The sequence below is a fragment of the Ictidomys tridecemlineatus genome, unplaced genomic scaffold (genome assembly GCF_052094955.1).
Source record: "Ictidomys tridecemlineatus isolate mIctTri1 unplaced genomic scaffold, mIctTri1.hap1 Scaffold_90, whole genome shotgun sequence".
NCBI classification, from domain to species: Eukaryota; Metazoa; Chordata; class Mammalia; order Rodentia; family Sciuridae; genus Ictidomys; species Ictidomys tridecemlineatus.
The window spans coordinates 652,226-674,184 of record NW_027526137.1 but is presented as its reverse complement, the minus strand read 5'-3'; the positions used below and the strand labels follow the sequence as shown (position 1 = coordinate 674,184).

Here is a 21,959-nt window from a genome sequence, read left to right as displayed (position 1 = left end):
GTTATTTGTTTTAAAAAGCAAACGGATGGTATGATTAGGGTTTACACTAGTTTAAAAATAGGCCAAGTATTGCATTCCCTTCATGCATTGTTCATTTAAAATAGTGAATATTAAAATACGTGGGTTCTACATGTAACCCACAAAAAAGCTCCTCACAAATCTTTATGTTCTGTGTATCAAATATGCACCTTGTGTACTATGAAAGTTTTATTTATGTCTCATCAAGTTAAAAGTAATGTAAATAGTGAAATTATAATAGGCTAATGACCTGCATATTTTTATATGAATGTCAATATATCTAAATAGGAAATAAATGGCAGTCATATCTACCTATATTAAAGAAAATAAAATATCTTTCCAGATTTTTCATACTCATCACTTTATAAAGACAAGGTATGCAGGTTTTAAGGTTTCACAATCAGTTGTCAGAAAAACAGCAGTTGTTCCTAAAGTATCTCATTAGCATCTGACTCAATTTTTTAGATGACATGATTTAGAAGACGTAAACCCACCCCAAAATTTGTAATTATTCTGAGAGAGATGGTTTTAATGTTAACCCTAGAATCATTAATGTTAACCCTAGAAACAATAGCAATGTGATGTAGAACAACTAATCAACATGACTAAAAATGTGCTCACTTTCAGAAAAACAATCTGGTCATCTGGAAAAAAAAATCACAGCTACAATCTGGGGAACACTCCCATATAGGATATTGATCTGATCAAGGCACACTATTTCTAAGTAGAACTATCAGATGAGGGTGAATTTAGGCCAGCTCTAAGGAACAGCCTATAAGACAGAACATAACTGATCCAATTTCCTTTCAAAGCAATCTGGTACTATCCTACCCACTTCAATTCAAAAGTTTGAAGTTAATTCAAATCAAAAGACCATATTGGAGCAAAAGTGAGCAAATGTGTAAATCCTAGCACATTCTTATTGCTGTATTAAGTTTGAAGATGAGCATACCTACCACAGCAATATTGTTCCAGGAAGCAGGGTAGGAACAGTGGTAAATTAGGAAACAGACTATTAATTGCACAATTAATAGGAAAGTAAAAACAAGTTTCAAAATCTACAATAAACCTGTATCCAAAGGAGTCATAACAATGAGGTGCTGGACTTTAGTTCTGTGGTACAGCTTTGCAATGGACTCACTGGCCTATAGGTACGGCTCACTTCCTGCCTCCTGAAGGATGAATATGCTACACAGAGCTATGATGGTTTCTACTGAGTGGTAAAATTCACAGAAATTAGACATTACTCATGTCAGAATCATTCCTTGTGCAAAGTTTGATGTAGATGAAGATAAAGTGGTTTCTTGGTCAATAACTGCAATTTCTTTTAAAGTCAGTGGGTTTCTTGTATCTGTAACCACAATAGATTTAAAATACTTTGATGATTGATCTACTCCAATGTTACATTCTCGATAAGAGGGACTAAGAAGAAACATGAACTAGTAACCATTAGAACAGTATGAATCCTATATGTATATCACTTACAGTTCTATTACAGTTGGCCCAGGTTTAATCTCATCCATCTCCATGAAAGCAAAACATTTGGTGCTGGTAAACCTTTTTGTAAGCTTGTAGTGTTTGAATTCAAAGAAGATAGCTGCACCTAAGGAATTAAAACAAACAACATAAGCCAGAGACCACACATTTCTTATGTGTCACCAGAAGCCTATGATTTTACAAAGTAACATGTCAAACAGTCTGATGACACAACTGTTGATAACTCACTGTGGCTGTCACTCCAAGCTCTGGTACTAGCATGTCTGAGTGACATTTCTCCATATCATTTAATTCTACAAAGTACAACAAAATTGTATAGCAAGAATGTAAGTTATGTACACAGGTAGAATCATAAACTACCAAAGAATATAAAATATTAAATACCACAAGAAAAACAGAAGTTACTTAAGTATCAGCAGTACCTATAAAAATGGTTTCAATAAGCACCTATATTAGATAGAATAGAAATTTAAGAGTTCCTTTTAAAAAAATTCTACCTTATATCATTTCTCTCCCTCCTGAAACAACCACGCCCAGATTGTCCTTTCCATATTCTTACAAACTAACTGCCAGTTATAGTATCTTTTTACCCAATGCATCTTATTGAAAGAAAAAAAATAATTTAACTGTTAGAAAGTAATCATTAGGTTCCTAAAAGGACTTAAGGTAATTATTAGGGAACCTGCTTCCTTAACTCTGTATTACGAGAAAAACTTCCCTATCAAATAATATTTAACCACATTATTACACAACTAGATAATGCAACTGCTAATTCTCATATTTTAAAAAAATTGATTTGACTTTAAGTCAATATTCATAACTATGTGACATAAGATCTTGTGTTAAGTACACTATGAACACAAACCCAGATAAGTACTGTGTCCTTAAGAAGTCAGTAACTGATAATTACAAACCTTTGGTTAATTTTTCAATATGCTTCTGGAGCTCAATGTCCACATTAAAATGAACATATGTATCTTCTTTTCTTGAAGCCACAGGAGTATCTTGCACAGGAGTTAAATCTATGCCATTCAGATCTGGAGAAAAGTTTCTGCTTGTGAGCATTCACATATACAGACGGAAAATATAGAAACTGCAAAGGTTACAGTTCCTAAAGAGGCATGGAAAGAGCTGAGAGGAGATTCTCAGGTTAAGAGATTCCTATTTGGTGTGAGCAAGTATGTGACAGTTGTTGAAGTTCATGGGGTATGTGGAGAGAAATGAATATAGACTGGATAGGAGACCTCATGAAGGGGACAAGGAAGCCTTTACATGGCCAAGTGGACAAAACTTGATCTTCATAGTGAAGTGGTAAAAAGAACAAACATGTTTTTCTTAGGGAATAGCCCACTATATTTTTCTATGCAAAAAAAAAAAAATCTGGAGTATTTAATTTGCCACAATGGAGCTCTGCCACCAATTTCTAACTTTGATCAAGTATGACTTATTTAGAAAAGCCTTTAAACCTAACCTTATCATAATTTCCCTGTTAACCAAAAATGGATGAGAACAGCCAACAAAAACCCTTTTGTTAATGAATAATTTTTCATATATATAAATTCTGGTTATACTGTTTACAACATACCCTGAATTTACAACAACCAGATGGTACGTTATATATAGTTTTAATTTTCTGGTTTTTAAAATCTCAGTTTAGTCAAATGCAACATGGACTCATTTAATAACTCCTCAGTGTTTATGTGTTATTCATTTATGTGTCTCAAAAAGCTCAAAAACAATTTAGTACATTTAATAATTAAAAAATATTTACATAAAAATATTTCAGTTTAACATATGCAAAGGTAATTTAACATTTACAACATCATTAAATATTTTTGTGTTTTAAGTATACTTTCTGAATGAGTATGCAGTTTTACAAATGGCCTATCAAACAATGTAAATATTTTCCAGTATACTATATATTTGATAACTGGTAACATCGGAATTTAAAAGTGTACCAGTATTAGTGCTGTGGATTCTGTTCTTTAAATAAATGTTTTTCTTTGTGGTCAATTGATAAAAGTTCCTCCATTTAATTTCAGCACCAATCTGTTCCTTTGGTGCAAAACTATAGATTAAAATAAGCCGTTTGTACTAACTATAGTTATTTCTGTAAAATGGTATAATTTATTCCTTAATCACATCATCATCCCACGGGATTGCTTTCAGGGCATGGATGTTATGGACGCACCCTACTTCCCTGTCCCCTGATTTTCATCTGCCTCTGTAGGACTCACCTAAGTAGATACCTCAGTAGCACAGGAAGAAGAAGGGGTTGAAGCAGGAGAGATGGGAAAACAGGACATGGGGCTTTGTGGAGAGAAATGAATATAGACTGGGTAGGAGAAGGTGAGGGGTGCTATTGTTAATCTACATCCTGAAGGCTGTAGCTGCTTTTAAGGACAATGTGTATGTTTAGTCTGCACGTTAGATGGAATCTGAAGAGCAAAAATCTATACAAACTCAAAAGCAAAAGTGAGTGTATAAGTAGGAAATATTTTTTGTAAGTCTTTCGAACTATGTTCTGTTATGATCTCTTCTAGGATTTTGCCTCATTATAGAATGCATTAAAGTAAGTTGTCACATATACAAGATCATCCCCTGTCAAAAACTTTGTCCCATATGAGAAAAAACATAATGCAATTTGCCAGTTATTTACCCTTTACACTAACTGTAATATAGGGATCGATGCACTGTCCAGCGTCTTTCAGACCAATTTTCTCAATCCTGATAGTGAGTAATGTCATTCCCGGTTCTGATGGCAACCTTGGTAATAAAGTACCTGGCAACAGAGAAACCTCAATAAAAGTTAGCTCCACCAATAATGCAGAGTAAATACTTTGACAAACAGAAGATATAGCCTACCTCTTAGGAACTAGCTAGGCATTATGTATTTTTATTTCCAAAATTCATGAACATCTGATGTTATACTTTTTTAGAAAAATATTTAAATTTACACATAATATATCTGCATTTCCCACCCATACAATCACCTTTAAGCAGAAATAATAATTTCTATAATAATAGTATATAGTATGTATAATAAAAGTATGTTAAAAACATCACTTGAGGAAGCCCAATGATACATAAAAGTATAATATGCTCACATAATATTTATATTCAATATGTACTTCTATATTATATTCAGCATCTTAATATGAAGTGGTAGAACAAAGACAAGAAAAGCTTTTAAAATACTTGTTATACTGTTCTAAAGTCTGAGACATTTAATATCACAGTTGATCAATACATTCTTCTCTTTAGTTACTCCTAATAAAGAAAATAATTTACAATTTGATATTTATGTTTTAATTTAACTATATAGTCTAACTTCTATTCTTCATTCTATTTTGTATGATTTATTCCCTCAGAAATTAGTACTATACAGACTGACATATAAAATGGCCATTTGTATAACTGAACATTTTTTCCAAAACCAACTAAAATTTTTAAAACTAAAACCCACCCAGAACAACATGACAACATTCACCCACCAAGAACATATGAAGGAAGAAATCAACTGTTCAGTATGTTCCCTTTTTTGAAACTACCAATAGAGAACAGATGCAAATAAGCTGATTTTAATCAAGTATGTATACAGAACCTCAAAATACACTTAACAAAAGATTTTGGTTGATGTTTTTCAAGTTTCTATTCAACAATGTGTTATGCTACTTTTAATGATGAGTTATTTGAAATACATGAAGTAATCAACACACTACATTTGAAAATACACATTTGATTGATGGCAAATGTGGCTTGAGGAAATTTTGGGAGGTGATGGGAATGTTCTGAACTTGTATAGTGATGGCAGATGCAAAACTCTATAGAGGTGTCAAAAATCGATGAATTTTATACTTACAGAAGGGAAATGTTATGAAATGCAAATTGTACCTCAACAGTGCTGTTAAAAATGTATTACTTTCTAATTTAAACAAATATGAAGACAATACAGACAAATGCAATAATAGGAAGGCCTGGAGGCTGCATTCCACTGTTGCATTAACAAACCTAAATGGGCTCAGGCTGATATCATTAAATATATACATAATACCTTTTATGCATCTTCTTTGATTGACAAATGAGGGTACTTTTAGAAGAGGGGCTTGTACCTGGACATCTGGGATGAACTTCAGAAAGTTAAGAAACACTTCTGAAATTTTATGAAAAATGTGAATATGTATACATTTATATTTATATATATACATACATATTCATATGTATGTATATCATATATGAATTTTTCTGCAGAAAAGTTTATTCTATTATGTAGTACATGGCTGTTTATTCCTAGCCCAAGTGCAGTAGTGTTCCCATTGCTCCACATCCTCACTAGGTACTGTTTTCTCAGATTCTTCATGTTAGCCAATTTTGGTATAAAGAGATCAATCATTTTAATTTGCATTCCTCTGAAGATTAATAAGGTTGAGCACCTTTTAGAATAAATCAAATGTATGATTTCCTCTTTTCTGAAGTGTGTTCAATTATTTTGCTCGATTTTCTATTGAGATGTCTATCTTATTGAGCTGTAGGAGGTCTCTATTATTTTGCTGGACAAATGTTTTACAAATAGCTTCTTAGTAGTTTTCCTTTATAAAGACTTTTTGTTGAAGTAGAGCATATACATTTTAAAATGCACAAATTGTTAGTACAGTTTGCTGAACTTCCACAAAGTGAATACACCTGTATAACTAGTATCAGATCTAGGAAAGATATGATCAGCCTCCTGGGAGTGTCCTTCCCCCCACCCTATCCAATTCACTCTTCCAAAAGATAGCAACCATTGCTAACTTCTAACACCAAGTGTTAGTTTTGAATGTTAAGAATGACTTTTCTCTGCCATGGTGTCTTCTGATTATGATAAATACTTACTGCTAGTAATATTCAAATTTCTTAATATCTTCCTTTACAATCAGTGCTTTTTATGTCATATTTAAGAAAACTTACCCCACTCCAAAATCATAAAGGTATTATCTTGAAAGCATAGTTTTGCCATTCACACTTAATTCTATATGTCACATAGAATTATTGACTACGGTGTATAGTAGGAGCTTTAATTTTATTCAATTTCACATAAATACTCAATTGTCTCAGCACTACTCATTAAAAAGACTGACATTTTCCACCACTGATCTGCAGTCCCACCTCAATCATAAATCATGTGGCAATCACTTTCTGAGTTTTCTATTCTGTCTTACCGGACTGTTTATCCTCTTACCACTAATACAGTATCTTAATTCTACAGCTGTATAAAAGGTCCAGGAACTGCAATAAAAATTCAGATGAGTTTCAGAAAGAGTCTATCTTTATAAACTGCTTCTTCTAATTTATGAACTAGTATATATCTTTACATTTTAAAAATCATAACAATTATTTAATAGAATTTTATTTGACCTAAAAGCCTTCAGAAATAAAGACCTACAGATCCAGGGAAAACTCCTGTTTTTTTGTTTATGTTCCATGAAGAATGTATGGCCATGTAGAAATGACTGGAAAAGGGGGTGTGAGCTAATGGTAAAAGGCTGCCAGGGTCCCAGCAAGCCCTGTCTGGTCAGATTCTTCTTGGCCTCTCTGTATAGCTTTCTTTCCTTCTGGACCTAAGGCAGGTCCTGTCTGGAATGAGGGTTTGTAAGGGAGGGGTAAGGGAGGGTAGGGGGACAGTAAGGGAATAGCAGGGAGGGAAGGAAAGAGAAAGAGAGAGAGAGAGAGAGAGAGAGAGAGAGAGCTTTCTAGGTTTTATGACTGGCTTTGGGAGAGAAGGGTGAACGGACAGGAGGGCAGGAGGAGAGCAGAGGCTTTGCTGCTGAGGTTGCTTTTGGGATTCCAATCTCCTTCAGTTAGAAGTTCTCAGCAGGCCAAAACCTCACCCTTTGGGCTATCATATTCTGATCTGACCCTGCCCACCTTCCCCCTCTCTCTCTCCCTCCTCCTCCCTTTCTCCTTTTAAGAAGGGAATGTGTAGATCTTTCCATCTTCTAAGATCTTCTTTGATTTCTCTCTTTAGGGTTCTGTAGTTTTCATTGTATAGATCTTTGACTTCTTTCATTGATTTTCAAGTATCATTTTTTTTTTTTGAGGTTATTGTGAATGGAGTAGTTTTCCTCATTTCCTTCTCAGAGGCTTTGTCACTGATATACAGAAATGCCTTTGATTTATGGGTATTGATTTATATCCTGCTCCTTTGCTGAATTCATTTACTATTTCTGGAAAGATCGACCTTGCTCTTGGATAGGCAGAATTAATATTATCAAAATGACCATACTACCAAAAGTGCTATATAGATTTAATGCAATTCCAATCAAAATCTCAATGGCATTCCTCATAGAAATAGAAAAAGCAATCATGAAATTCATCTGGAAAAATAAGAGACCAAGAATAGCTAAAGAAATCCTTAGCAGGAAGAGTGAAGCAGGGAGTATTGCTATATGAGACCTTAAACTATACTACACAGAAATAGTAACAAAAACAGCATGGTTTCAGCACTAAAACAGACTGGTAGGCCAATGGTACAGAATAGAGGACACAGAGACTAACCCACAAAATTAAAATCATCTTATTTTAGACAAAGGTGCCAAAAACATGCACTGGAGAAAAGATAGCATTTTCAACAAATGGTGCTGGGAAAACTGGAAATCCATATGCAACAAAATGAAATTAAACTCATAACTCTCACCATGCACAAAACTTAACTCAAAATGGATCAAGGACCTAGGAATTAAGCCAGAGACTCTTCGTCTAATAGAAGAAAAAAGTAGGCCCTAAACTTCATCATGTGGGTTAGACCACAACTTTCTTAATAAGACCCCTATGGCACAAGAATTAAAACCAGGAATCAATAAATGGGATGGATTCAAACTAAAAAGTTTTTTTGTCAGCAAAAGAAAACAATCTGTGAGGTGAACAGAGAGCCTACATCCTGGGAGAAAATTTTTACCCCTCACACATCAGATAGAGCACTAATCTCTAGGGTATATAAAGAACTCAAAAGCTAAGCACTGAAAAAACAAGTAACCCAATCAAAAAATGGGCCAAGGACTTGAACAAACACTTCTCAGAAGAGGATATACAATCAATCAACAAATATATGAAAAAAATTTTCAACATCTCTAGCAATCAGAGAAATGCAAATCAAAACTAAGATACAACTCCAGTCAGAATGGCAGCTATTATGAAGACAAACAACAATAAGTATTGGAGAGGATGTGGGGAAAAAGGCACACTCATACATTGCTGGTGGGACTGCAAATTGGTGCAGCCAATCTGGAAAGCAGTATGGAGATTCTTTGAAAATCTGGGAATGGAACCACCATTTGACCGAGCTATTCCTCTCCTTGGACTATACCCAAAGGACTTAAAAACAACATACTACAGGGACACAGCCACATCAATGTTTATAGCAGCACAATTCACAATAGCTAAACTGTAGAGCCAACCTACATGCCCTTAAGTGGATGAATGGATTTTAAAAAATGTGGCATATATACACTATGAACGTTTTTAAAAGAGAATAAAATCATGGCATTTGCAGGTAAATGGATGGCATTGGAGAAGATAATGCTAAGTGAAGTTAGTCAATCCCCCCAAAACAAATGCCAAATGTTTTCTCTGATATAAGGAGGCTGACTCATAATAGGGCAGGGAGGAGGAGCATGGGATGAATAGATGGATTCTAGATAGGGAAGAGGGGAGTGAGGGAAAGGAAGAAGGCAGGGGATTAGCCTCCTAATGAATGTGATGGACATCATTATCCAAAGAACATGTCTGAAGACACAAATTGGGTGTCAACCTACTTTATATAGAGAGATACGAAAAATTGTGGTATATATGTGTAATAAGAATTGTAATGCAAAAAAAACCAAGTACATGAATAACGTGAATTGGCGTGAACATACTTTATACAAAGATAAAAAAATTGTGCTCTATATGTGTAATAAGAATAGTCCATTGTCGTGTATTAAAAAAATAAAATCAATAAAAGAAAAAGAAGGGAATGGGGAGTGGGTAGGGAAAAACTGTGGAATGAACCCAAACTAACTTTTCAATGCACATATGTGAATATACTATAATGAAACTCATCATTTTGAATATCTATAAGATACTAATTTTAAAAAATGTAAATAAATAGATCAGTAAAGTGGATGAAAGGGAACAGTGGGAGGGAGGATGAGGAGGGTGAAGGGACTGAATTGGAGCAAATTATATTCCATGCATTTATAATTAGTCCAAATGAATCTAATGTCAAGAATAACTATTATGAACAAATGAAAAAAAGAATAATGACTTCACTGTTTTTATAAAATGCATTCTCATAAACAATTCAATTGAGAGAAATGAAAAAAGTAAAAGAGAATGTATAATTCAACATCTCACAAACCATAACAATTATTAAGTCACTCTTCCATCTTTTTCTCTAATTTCAAGATGGCTCCAGTTTCATTTTCTTTTGATATTCTTTTATTTTTTCAACAAAGGTTTATTTTCTACATAAAATTCTTATATTTCTTTTGTTGAATTTATAATAAGGTCCTTGATTTATTTAATACTACTATAAATATTATAATAGTTCATTTTCTAAGCAACTATTACTTGTTTGAGATAGAATTGATTTGTCTGTACAGATTTTATATCCAGGAACCGCATTATCTTATTAATGAGTTATGAATAGGTTTTTGCATATATTCTCTATATATTCATAAATATGCAAATAAAGAACATCCCCCCTTTATATTTCATTTTCTTGTCTTAGTGCAGTAGCTAGGGCTTCCAAAACAATGCTGATGAAAAGAAGTAATAGATAATCTTGTTTTGTTCAAATTCATCATTAAACGATTTTGGGCTGTAAATGTCATGTAGCCATGTTTTATCAAGTTAAGGATGTTTTTCTGTTCTTTGCCAAGAATTGTTTAAAATCAAGGCTGTATTTCAAATTTAACTGAAAACTTTTTCTGCATTGTTGACAACTTTATGAAATCTTTCCCCTTAATCTGCTAATGTGAACTACCTTGATAAATTCTGCTAACAATAATTTGAAAAATCACTCATTAGTTCAGGGAGATTTTCTGAATTATTTTCCACAGCATCCTATGTTTATTCAGTCAATCTTCATTTGGCAGTTACATTATTTCTAACTTTTTATCATTATAAAAAACACCTAAACAGAGAATCTTGTGTATATGCATATGTTTTCCCCTCTTTTTCCTGTATTTTGGGGGTGCATCTTCAGAGTAAATTCTCAGGAATGGGATTGCTAATGAAAAAATATGTACTTATATGTTGTTAGAGAATGCTCAATTCCCCTCCAAAGGAACTGTACCATTTTTCTATTCCCACCAGTGATTAATAAGTATCTATTTCCCCTAAGACTCTCCAACAGTAGCTTTAATTTATGTTTTTATTAAAAATAAAGTTGAGTATCTTTTTATATGTTTAACGGGTATTTTTAAAATGTGTGTGTGTGTGTGTGTGTGTGTGCACGCTCACGCGCTTGCTCATATTGTCTGTTCCTCTCATGTATTCTGCTTTGGTTATTACAATTAAAATTTTTCTTTATACATTAAGAATGTTGGGTTGGGATGTAGCTCAGTGGCAAAGTGTCTGCCTTGCATTTGCAAAATCCTGGAATCGAACCCCAGTTCTAAAAAAGACAAAAAATAACCCACCCCACCCCCAAAAACCCCCAAGAATGTTACCTCTTTTATGTATTACCTCTTTACTACCTGTTTTGACATTCAAAAGATGATTGCTTTACAACTTTCAAAAAGTCTTTTTGATGTTAAGATTATTTTTTGCCAAGTTGATATTAAACTTGTTGTTACTTTGGGGTGAGTCAATTTTAAAAGCTGTCATTATCTAGATCTTTCAGTTGAAATGGTAGGGCTGATGCTACATTCCTTACCAACAATCTTTTTACCTGAGATTACACAGTAAGGTTTAATGTAATAATTATGCTTCAGATAATTTAATATGGAGGCAGTGATTTCAAGTCTGAATTTCTTGTTTAATTCAAGGTAGAATGTCAAACATTGTGTTCCATAATGAAGGAAGCTGACTGTAATTAAGATCATAGATTACATAGAAAGGTGCCTATTTAAGGTGTTTCAGAATGCTCTATGATGTGCTCTCTTTACATGGTCAACTCCTACATACTCAGTGAGTCCTAAATCTGGCCAGATTTATTGAACTCCCTCAGCCCTTCTTTTTTGCCAACCTACAACATTGGTGCACATCTCTAATCATAATCATGTGCTTTTGGCTCTGTCTTGCTGACTACACAATAAGCATCCTGAAAGGTGTGGGAACTGTTCCTTTTGTAGTATGCACAAGGAATAAACAGATCTTTGTTGAAGAAATATTTTATTGAATGAATGACTGAATTTCCAGTTCTAGAGGTTATCATGCTCTAGTAAACAAATGGCTAGAGAATCTATATCAATGAGTGAAGAAATAATAAACATAAAAGAAGATCAAATACTAGAATAATACCATACCACATATAGCTCCCAGGTAGATGAAAAAGGGTGCATGTTTTTGCATCAAAGGTAAAACCATGATAGTTGTAAATTGAGCCAATGCATTAAAAGGAAGATTTCTAAGTGAAGAATTAACATATCCAATTACATAGTGTAATATGAGAACAAGTCAACTACATTCATAAAATTCGAAGACTAACAAGGATAAGAAAGAAATCACTACACACAATCCAGTGTAAACTGTGCTATTCCAGCTAAATCATCTGCTCTCAGATCTAGAGCATAGTTCAGAAGAAATGTTCTTCCACATGGAACTGCTATGTAAATAAGAAACAGCTAACACTTGTGAGTATTTGTGTTGTGCCACATACTATCCTACTCCTCTCATCTAATCCTCACAACAATAGTTTAGTTCTATTTTTCAGAGGTGAAAAGTGAGGCATAGAAAAACAAATTATCCATAATCACACAGCAGTTTGGCTACAGAGTCCATGCTTTTAACCATCATGTCTCATTTTAACATTTTTATTTTAATTGTCCCTAAAGCCTTAAAAGGAACTGCAGGAGAACCTCCCCATCTCAAGCTTCTGCAAAGTTCCTTTTGCCATGTAAACATAACAGTCACAGGTTCCCAGGATTAGAATATAGACATTTTTGTGAGGCCACTATTTGTGCCTCATACTTTTAAATATGGAAAACTCTAAATGGCTACAGCTGTCCAAACCAAGTTTTCAATAACATCCCAGGGATGTTATTGAGCTGTCACTAAGAACTCCCAAGTAAGGGATTGATTAAAAAAGAGTAACATTTGAACTTTGTACACTGAGCAGTGCACATTCACAGGAATGGACAGAGACTGAGTAGCCCAGATAGCAATATGATAGGTCTTTAACACTCATATAGCAGTGAGCAGCAGGACTGTGTTCATTTGGTTAATTCCACTTTCAGTTTTTACTGCAAGACAAAGGAAGCCATTGGTAGCTGGTGAGCCCCAAGTTGTACTGAACACAGAAAGCACGTCTTTTTCTGACTTATCTGCCCCCAACCACCTCTTATGCACCAACCAGAGCAAGCATGCTCTCACTGGTGTCAAAAAGAGTTGGAAGGAATTACTGAATTCAGTGTGATTTTCTGTGAGAGGAAGATTCTAAGCCTAAACCTAAAGACAACTCTTATAAAATAATGACAATGAATTGGAAGGTTTGGAACTATTTTACCACACTACTGTAATAGGGGATACCAAAAAGTCCATCTTGTTGATGGAAACTGTTTATTAACAGGTGGTACTTGGGTAAAAACTTAAGTTGCTCTATTTCATTGTGCTTCATCTGTGGAAAACAATTTATGAAGGTAGCTATGGATCCCCCAAATGGCTGTTTGTTAAACATAGACAAGTTTGTTTAAGAATGTTTTAAAAACTGTGTAAAAGCATCTGACGTAGCCAAGAATGTTACAGCCACTGCCACTGTGGAGAGGAAAGGGAATTGTGCAAGTAAGGCCTCTGCCTCTGCTGGGCACCCAACAGCACTGACACAGACCGAGCAATGAAACACCACTGTACCTGCAACAGGTACAGAAAAACAATGGGAGAACATCTGAAGCCCCTCACCACCACCCCCGCCCATAACTTCTTTGTTCCAAGAGGGTGCTGAGAAAAATGAAGGTCTAAGTATCAAGTAGGATGGCCTCACATTCAATAGTCTCTGTGTAGCCATAGAGATCATGGAGAATCAGACAATAAAAGGACCACCAACCCGAGGATGAGTCTGGAGTGACATGGATATGAAGGTCAGTGGGATCCTTAAGGCCCTGTCCTCACATGCAGAAGAGGAAGTCATTCTTTTCTTTCAACTTTTTATATTTGCTTTTTAAAAATTTCTATTGTTTATATCTCATATCATACCATAACGACAATTTCTAGTCCAAAATTGGAAATGGCATGACAGTCTTTGTTCCAAAATAGTACATTATTGTCTAGGTAAGAACATTAAAAGAGGAAAATTACCAAAGATTATATTTTTTTAAAACACTGATTTGAATTTGCTTTTTACATGATATTGTACAAATGTTTGTCACAGGCATTTACTTCAATAAGAGGTGAGTCAGTCTTCATTTTGCCTTGGTGCTTGGTGAATTAAATGTCATGAATAAGGAGTACAAAATTTGTTGTCCATACTTTTAGGACAGAGATGGACCTGATATCTAAAATGTAAACTAAGCATTATCATATGTGTGTGATTATATATTTATGTCTTCTTTGTTTTAGATTTATCATACTTGCAATTAAATTCAGATGTTTGATACTACCAATTCAAAGTCTGTCACACACATTTTTTAAGTGCACATTTCTTTGTAATTTTAAAATCCAATAAAAAAGATATATATAAAATAATATTTTCTATTATTTTGGGATAATTTTAACATAATTTAAATTAATGGTATTGTCAAATCATTATTTGGTCATAACATTTGTAAATGGCACAAAACATGAAATGGGTATTAAAAATCTAGCAAGAGAAAAATTTTGCAATTTGTACTGCACATCTGCAATTTGTACACACATACAAATTGTGTGAAAATATGAAAACACATGCACAATTTCTTTTGGTTGGTAACTGATTAGTAGTTGAGGAACTGCTCCAACCTTTCAAGATAAAGAGTAAAATCATAAGAAGTTTATTCACTTTGAAATTATATTAAAAGTTTGATAAAAATCTTAAGGGTCATTAGCATTCAAACAATAATATTTCTAGGTCTGTCAAAAATTATACTTTATTAAAGTTGTTTGTATATAGGTTATATGAGTATATTCTTGTTTTTATTTTCTTTATTGACTGGTACTAGAAATATGTATTTTTCTGTGTTCAGAAATATGTGATTTGGATAATGGCTGAATTCTTAAGTGTCACCATCATATCTGGAAAAAAATAATAAATACTCTCACAAAACCTAAGATGAATCAGTAGGTATATGCTTCATACACAGATGCCATTTAGCATGCAAGGAGGAGTTACTACAGGTGTTGGGTTAAAAATTTGAGTGGCCAGAGGACTTTCAAGAAAAAGCAGGCCTGGGGCTGGGGATGTGGCTCAAGCGGTAGCCCGCTCGCCTGGCATGCCTGCGGCCCGGGTTCGATCCTCAGCACCACATACAAACAAAGATGTTGTGTCCGCCAATAACTGAAAAATAAATATTAAAATTCTCTCTCTCTCCTCTCTCACTCTCTCTTTTAAAAAAAAGAAAGAAAAAGCAGGCCAGATGTTGCTTAGAGCCTTGATGAAGAGCCTACTCAATAGACATTTCCTATGAACCAATTTCTGCAAAGCTCTGGAGAAAACCTTTTGACTTCAAGTGACAAGATTCATGGATTAAAAAACAAAACAAACAAAACAAAACTGAGCCAGACATAGTGCTGCATGCCTGTAATCCCAACAACTTGGCAAGTTAAAGCAAGAGAGGCCAGCGTGGGCAACTTAGCAAAACCCTGTTTCAAAATAAAAAAATAAATCAAAGAGCTGGGGATGTAGCTAGGTGGTAGAGCATCCCTGACTTCAATCCCCAGTACTACAAACAAACATGTAGAAACAAATTATAAAAAATAAATCTTTCAAAACTGCTTGAGAGTAATAGAATATTAACAAGCCTTAAAACTATTGAAAAACAGCTAGGAGAACTACCAGATAACATTGAATGGTATTTTCCTTTCCTTTCAATATAAGTACATGACTGGATGAGGGACTCTGGCTCTGACTGTTTGGCTCAGTCTGAGAATTTGAGACTTTGAGAGAAAGGATGTGCTCGGAGAGCCAGAGTCTATCTGCACACTTTGGTGGTATTTACTGTTTAACCCTAAATATATCCTGAAATTCTGTGAAATAAGGATGCCCTAATATTCATGGAACAGCAATAAATATTTTGTTGCAGTTTTCAACTTCCTATATGCATGGGTAAGAAAAAAACTGCACTTTAGCTGAAAATGAAATACATATTTGCTTAACTCTCAAGTTCAACTCAGAATTGAATATTTATGCAGGAAAGAAACAAGTACAGGTTTGATATTAAAGAAGTAAGATTCACTCTTCATTTTGAGTTTCAAAAAAACATTTTTGTACATATCTAAGACTATATAAAAGATGAATAACCAATACAAATCTAGAATAATGTTGAGATTGCTAGGCTTATGTTTAGGTCACTCAGAAACGTTTTTTAAAATTTTGTCTAAAATTGTGACATGGCTATTTGTGCATGTGGTACTAGGAATGAATGTAGGGCTTCACACAGGTGAGGCAAGCACCCTACCACTGAGCTACATCCCTAGTTCTTTCTATTTTGAGACAAAGTCTCTCTAAGTTGCCCCCACTGGCCTCAAACTTGCAATCCTCCTGCCTCAATTTCTCAAGTAGCTAGGATTATAAGCATATAATCCTGGCCAGCTATTTTTTTAAAATTTGTATTACTTTGGTTTATCATTTAGAAGCTTTAATATTCAACATGATAAATAAATTTTCAGGTAATAAATAATAGGTTATAAATTTTTATCCTCTATTTAAATGAAATCTGAGATTACCTTAAGAAAATTAAACTACTATTTGGACTTAAGCCAGTTAGTGTTTAAAGCAGTACAAAAAAGTTACTGTCTTATGAGAATTGAAGGCTTTGAAAATGATAATAATGTCAAAGAAAGGTTCAACAATTTTTTATTCTTTTCAAGAAAGGTTGGATAAAAATCCATTTTTGATTTTAAATGGGAATAAACTACTCTTGATCATACCATATTCATATATTATACTTTATCTCATTAGCTTAACAGTAGTAGTGTTTACCATGTGTGTTTGTCAAAACTTATAAAGCTGTACATTAAAAAAGATGCCTTTTATATATATAAGGGACACCTTAATAAATCTTTTTTTAAAAAGCTCACAATAAGCTAGATGCTATAGCACAAGCCTGGAATCCAGGTGACTTGGGAGGCTGAGGCAGGAGGATCCCAAGTTTAAGACTAATCTCAGCAACTAAGTGAGGCCCTAAGCAACTAAGTGAAATCCTGTCTCAAAATAAAAAATAAAAAGGGCTGAGGATGTGGCTCACTGGTAAAGTACCCCTGTGTTAAATCCTCAGTACCAAAAAAAAAAGTACAACAAACTTACAATTATATAAATTACATAAAATAAAGGTAATAAAAATGTTATAATTCTTAGAAGCACCCTGCCATGATAATGTAGACACAACAGCCTTATCATGAATGAAATCTTGGATGTCCACAGTATAACATTTTTTTCCCATTCTACAATTAAGTTAAAGGTCAAATTGTCCTTCAATGACATTTTCAATTTTATAATGACACAGACCCTGAAAAATATGATCAAAAATCAAATATAGCCAATTGAACTATATGTACTCTTTCTTACTTTGAGGAAAATAATTCATGGAATAGAAAGGTTTAGTGAGCTTTCTGTATCTCTGAAATAAAATACCAAAATGCTATATCAGAATAAAAAAATCTAATTATTTTGGGCTTAATCTTTCATAGCAAATAGACTTAATTTACAGAGTTTCTTTTCAACTCAGCAACCTGAACCCCATAAAGACTTGTCCATTTCATGACTTACATCATCCGCTTTAAGGATCTTGTTTGCTACAGAAGTATAACTAGTGAACAAATAACCAAACCCAGAAATTTATAGAACTGGAATCTATTTCAATTACAGCATGTGGTTTAAAAAGGAAATAAAAAATGCAGAAAAATTTTAGCAAATTTATTTACCTCATCATCTCAGCAATCTTGAATTTCCTACAAATATAACAAGTAAAATATAGCTCTTTATTCATAAAGACAAGCAGATTGGAAATAATTACCTTGTACCAAAGAAACACTAACAATAACATTTTATAGTGATTGTAATTTTTCTAATAATCCTATGGTGTAGGACTGTTAGCATCATTTATAGGTGATAATGAAAATACAGTAGCCACCACTACCCCAGCAAATGAAAAGTATAATGCCAAATGATTTGTATGTGGTGCCTAATTTTCATTGTAACCCTATGAATTAGACATTGTCAACATCTCCTTTTATAAAGAATTAAGTACAGTCACTTAACTACTGATTGGCAGATGTTAGACTCAAAAGCGCAGGTATCTTATTGGTCTAAGCCTATACTGTTTATATTTCAAACGTCTTCTACCAAAGAGTATTTAAATTACTGGAATATGACTTTAATTATGAAGTTTTCTGGATGATATGTATATTATATTTAATTATACCATAAAGCATAGAGTCTTTTAAAAAAATGCATCACAATAGTACAGTGCTATTTCTACACTTCCAAAAATGAACTAATTCATCAGAAGTAAAAACTGTGCACTGTATAAGAACAGAAGAAAGTATAGAAGTAGAAGAGGCAAATAACTTACTCAGGGTGCTTGACTAGGGTATTTTACAACCTTGTCAAGATCTTCCAAAAATAAAAAGGACTTGCTATGTATTCTTTATTTCCCTGTTAAGGGCAACTGTTTAGTATCTATTCCTCCAGGTCCAGGTTTCACAATCATATATGATTATTTAAAGAACAGCTAGATATATAAAGAAAAGAATTAACATAGCAAACAGTTACTCTAGAAAGCCTACTTACAATGTTGGTCTATGGCTAGCATCTGGGAACCTGGATTTCAGCAGGATTCCCATCATGCCCTGTTAAGAAGATCACTGTGCCTAAATCGTCCATGCAAACAATATGGTTTGTGCTGAACACTTGCTTTCTTCCTGGAGTCTGTAGTTTTGGTTCACGCTAACCCCAATAAGTGTCTTGTGCACTGAATCTCTACAGTGCTTCCCCAATAGACAATATTTTTTCATTTTACAGGTGTGAAAGAATGTTGAGAGAATCAAGTACATATTTGACTCTGCTGGGAGAGGACTCTTAGAAGTTTGGTTTCCTCTGGAATTTGCCTGTGTGCCTTTACCCTTTGCTGATTTTGTTCTTGTGTTTTCTTGTTGTAATGACTCAGAATACAACTGTGAGTACAGCTATATGCTGAGTCCTGTGGGTATTCCTAGCCAATCTCTAAACATGGGATGTTTTGAGGATCCCTGACACAAATAGTAAGATACTTTCACAATAAACCGATAGCTACCGCTAACAGAATGGCCATGATAATTTGCTTAAGATTGGCAAACCTGGAGATGTTTTACCCGTGACTAACAAATACAAAAGTAAGTTTCAAACACCTGACCTTGAATTATATAATGTACATTTTTTGTACCCACCAGGCACTCTAGCAGGAAAAGAATTAGGAGACCCTGCTCCAGCACCACCTTCTTCTTCATCTTCTTCAAATTCCAAATGCTCTTCCTCACCAGGGGCTAAAATTCTCCTATATAAAAAAGGACAGAAAAATTAGTGAGCTACTCCACTTAATACACCAGCTAACCCTCATAGCCACTAACTTCCCAGATAAGATGCTGATTATTAGGTTGATGTTGATATAAATGTCAATGTCAATCATCTCATTGCTACCAGTCATATCACCAATACCAAATTTGATAGGGAAAAAAATACAGAAATATTTGAAAAACAGGCATAAAATAGATAATAAAATCAGAAGACAAAATATGGATGCTTATTTATTTACCTTAATGGGCTAGGCTGAACATCAAATGGAAATTCTTTATTATATGTGAGAATATTTTTTAGGACTAGAATAAAGACATAGACAAACAATAGTCTTATATCTTAGTCTTACATGTTATGTAAGACTTATATATTAGTTAGTCTTATATGTTATATCTTAAATTGATACTTTTAATCATATTTTATAGTGTATTAAGCACACATTAATATATGTATTTTAAATTCCGAGCTTCACTATCATTTTAAGACTCTGCAATTGACTACTGAGTGTCTTAGCAAAATAAAAATGTCCATAGTGGACTGCAGGTACCAGTATTTTCAGAGTACTGTAAGATCTCCAAGGAGAGTCTCAGAGCCCTCATAGAAAATGAACCATAAAATAGTTCTCCAATGTACAAGGTCCTAGGTGATATGGGGTACCAGTGAAAGAGAATACCTCTTCTCCTGAAGTATTTTAATTAAAAGATTGATAGTGAAGATGACTAATTAAAGAGAAATAGATAATCACATCTTATTCTTTATCCTAAATAGATTTCCCTCAATACTTATCACACTGGTAAGGTTTGTAGCAGCAAGGTTATAATTCCAATATTCCTTTTATGATGAAATTTATTGTATATGTGTGCACACATATATACATGCATATATATATATGTGTTTGTGTATATATATATATATGTGTGTGTGTGTGTGTTTGTGTATATATATATATATATATATATATATTTACACGTGTGTACACACACATACACATACACACACACACACACACACAGCAGACTTTCTCCTCAGGGAAGTCATCAAACAACATAATGCTATCACCTCTTGTGTCCTGGTTGATTACTTTCTGGCATGTAAGCCTATAGACAGATGTTCTACAATTCTATCTGTATCTGGAAAAGTATTTTATGAAATTTATTGTTTCATTTCCCAATTTATGGGTTCCTAGTGACTACCTGCAATGATTTCAAGGTGAATATTTAGCATTATTAATTGGGCAACCCATGGTTTTTACTCTAATTACTCAGACTTTAATTTTGGAGTCTTGCAGATTTCAGTTAAAAGGAGTATGGCATATTGGGTTCCTAAATAAGGAAATTCAAAAAGAACAGGTTGTAATTACATAACTTATTCCAATAGGAGTCAATCATACAGTGAGAAAGAAGTTGGAAACTTGTACCCAGATTCTCATTACTCACTCTTATTCTCTCTCCCTTTAGCTCTTTTTCATCCTTTATCTCTTTCTTCTTCTCAACAAATGCATACCGAGTACTCACAATGTTCCAATCACTGTTTTAGGTGCTAAAGATACACAGTAATCAAGAACTCATATTTGGACCTTAGACCTTACTAAGGAAAAGTAGACAATAAATATGCCAACAAATAAACAAGATAATGTAAGATGTGATTAGTGGTATGAAGGATACAAGCAGGATGCTGTGTAAAAGCAGAGAGAACCTGGTAGAGTAGCTAAGGTAGACAGGGTGCCTTTCAAAACTAAACTGTAAGAAGACATTTGAGCCAAGACCTGAGATAAGAGGAATCATCCATAAGTGGCTCTAGCATAAGGCTTCCCAGGTATTAAAGAACAGGCTGGAGCAACAACAAAGGTTCCAAGTAGGAAACAGTTTGCCTTATTCAAGGCACAGAAAGGACTGTGGGAACTTAAGTCTGACAAGCAAAGGGGAAGCAGCAGGAGATCAAAGTAGAAGGTTTAAACCAAAACCTAGCCCTACAATTACAACAATAACTTGAACATTTACATAAATACTCTAATCTCCCCAGTTCTAAAATGAGAATGCTACTTCCTTTACAGGCTATTGAGAGAATTACAGCCTAAATAAATGTATACAAAATGGCAAGGGAAAATCTAAAATGGACATTCACTCTCTCCATGACCTTTTTGATCTAGTTGACTAGAATCCTAATATTTCTTATCTCACTAAGAAGAACTGTTTATTTTTTAATACAAGAACATCTTTTCTATACTTCTGCATGATCATTGTTACTAAACTATTAAATCAACTCAATATTAATAAGTAATATTAATAAATATTGATCACTTACACAACAATGGAATAGATACCAAGAATGGGGAGCAGGTAACAAAAAGATCATGTCTCACTCATACCAGAAACAAACACACAGAAATGATCATATTGTAATAAGAGTTTAATGAAATGAGCAAAAAAATCAACCATTAAAAATGTATATAACAATAATTTTTAAAAGCTGATCCTGTTATGGTGGCATGTGTCTGTAATCCCAGGTACCAAAAGCCTGAGTCAGGAGGACTAGAAGTTCATCTGCCTAAGCAACGTAGGGAGACCCTGTCTCAAAATAA

At 33.9% G+C, this 21,959-nt stretch overlaps 1 protein-coding gene across 1 annotated transcript; it reads right to left on the bottom strand.

The window, feature by feature from the left end:
• Positions 1–1,484: 1,484 nt before the first annotated feature.
• LOC144374826 (axin interactor, dorsalization-associated protein-like) lies at positions 1,485–19,675 on the bottom strand (the record flags this gene model as incomplete). The annotated part of the gene is made up of 5 exons (XM_078037589.1): positions 1,485–1,621; positions 2,430–2,552; positions 4,175–4,297; positions 19,252–19,358; positions 19,617–19,675. Coding segments are annotated over 5 exons (534 nt in total), but the record flags the coding sequence as incomplete, so codon positions are not given.
• Between the last annotated feature and the right edge of the window lie 2,284 nt (positions 19,676–21,959).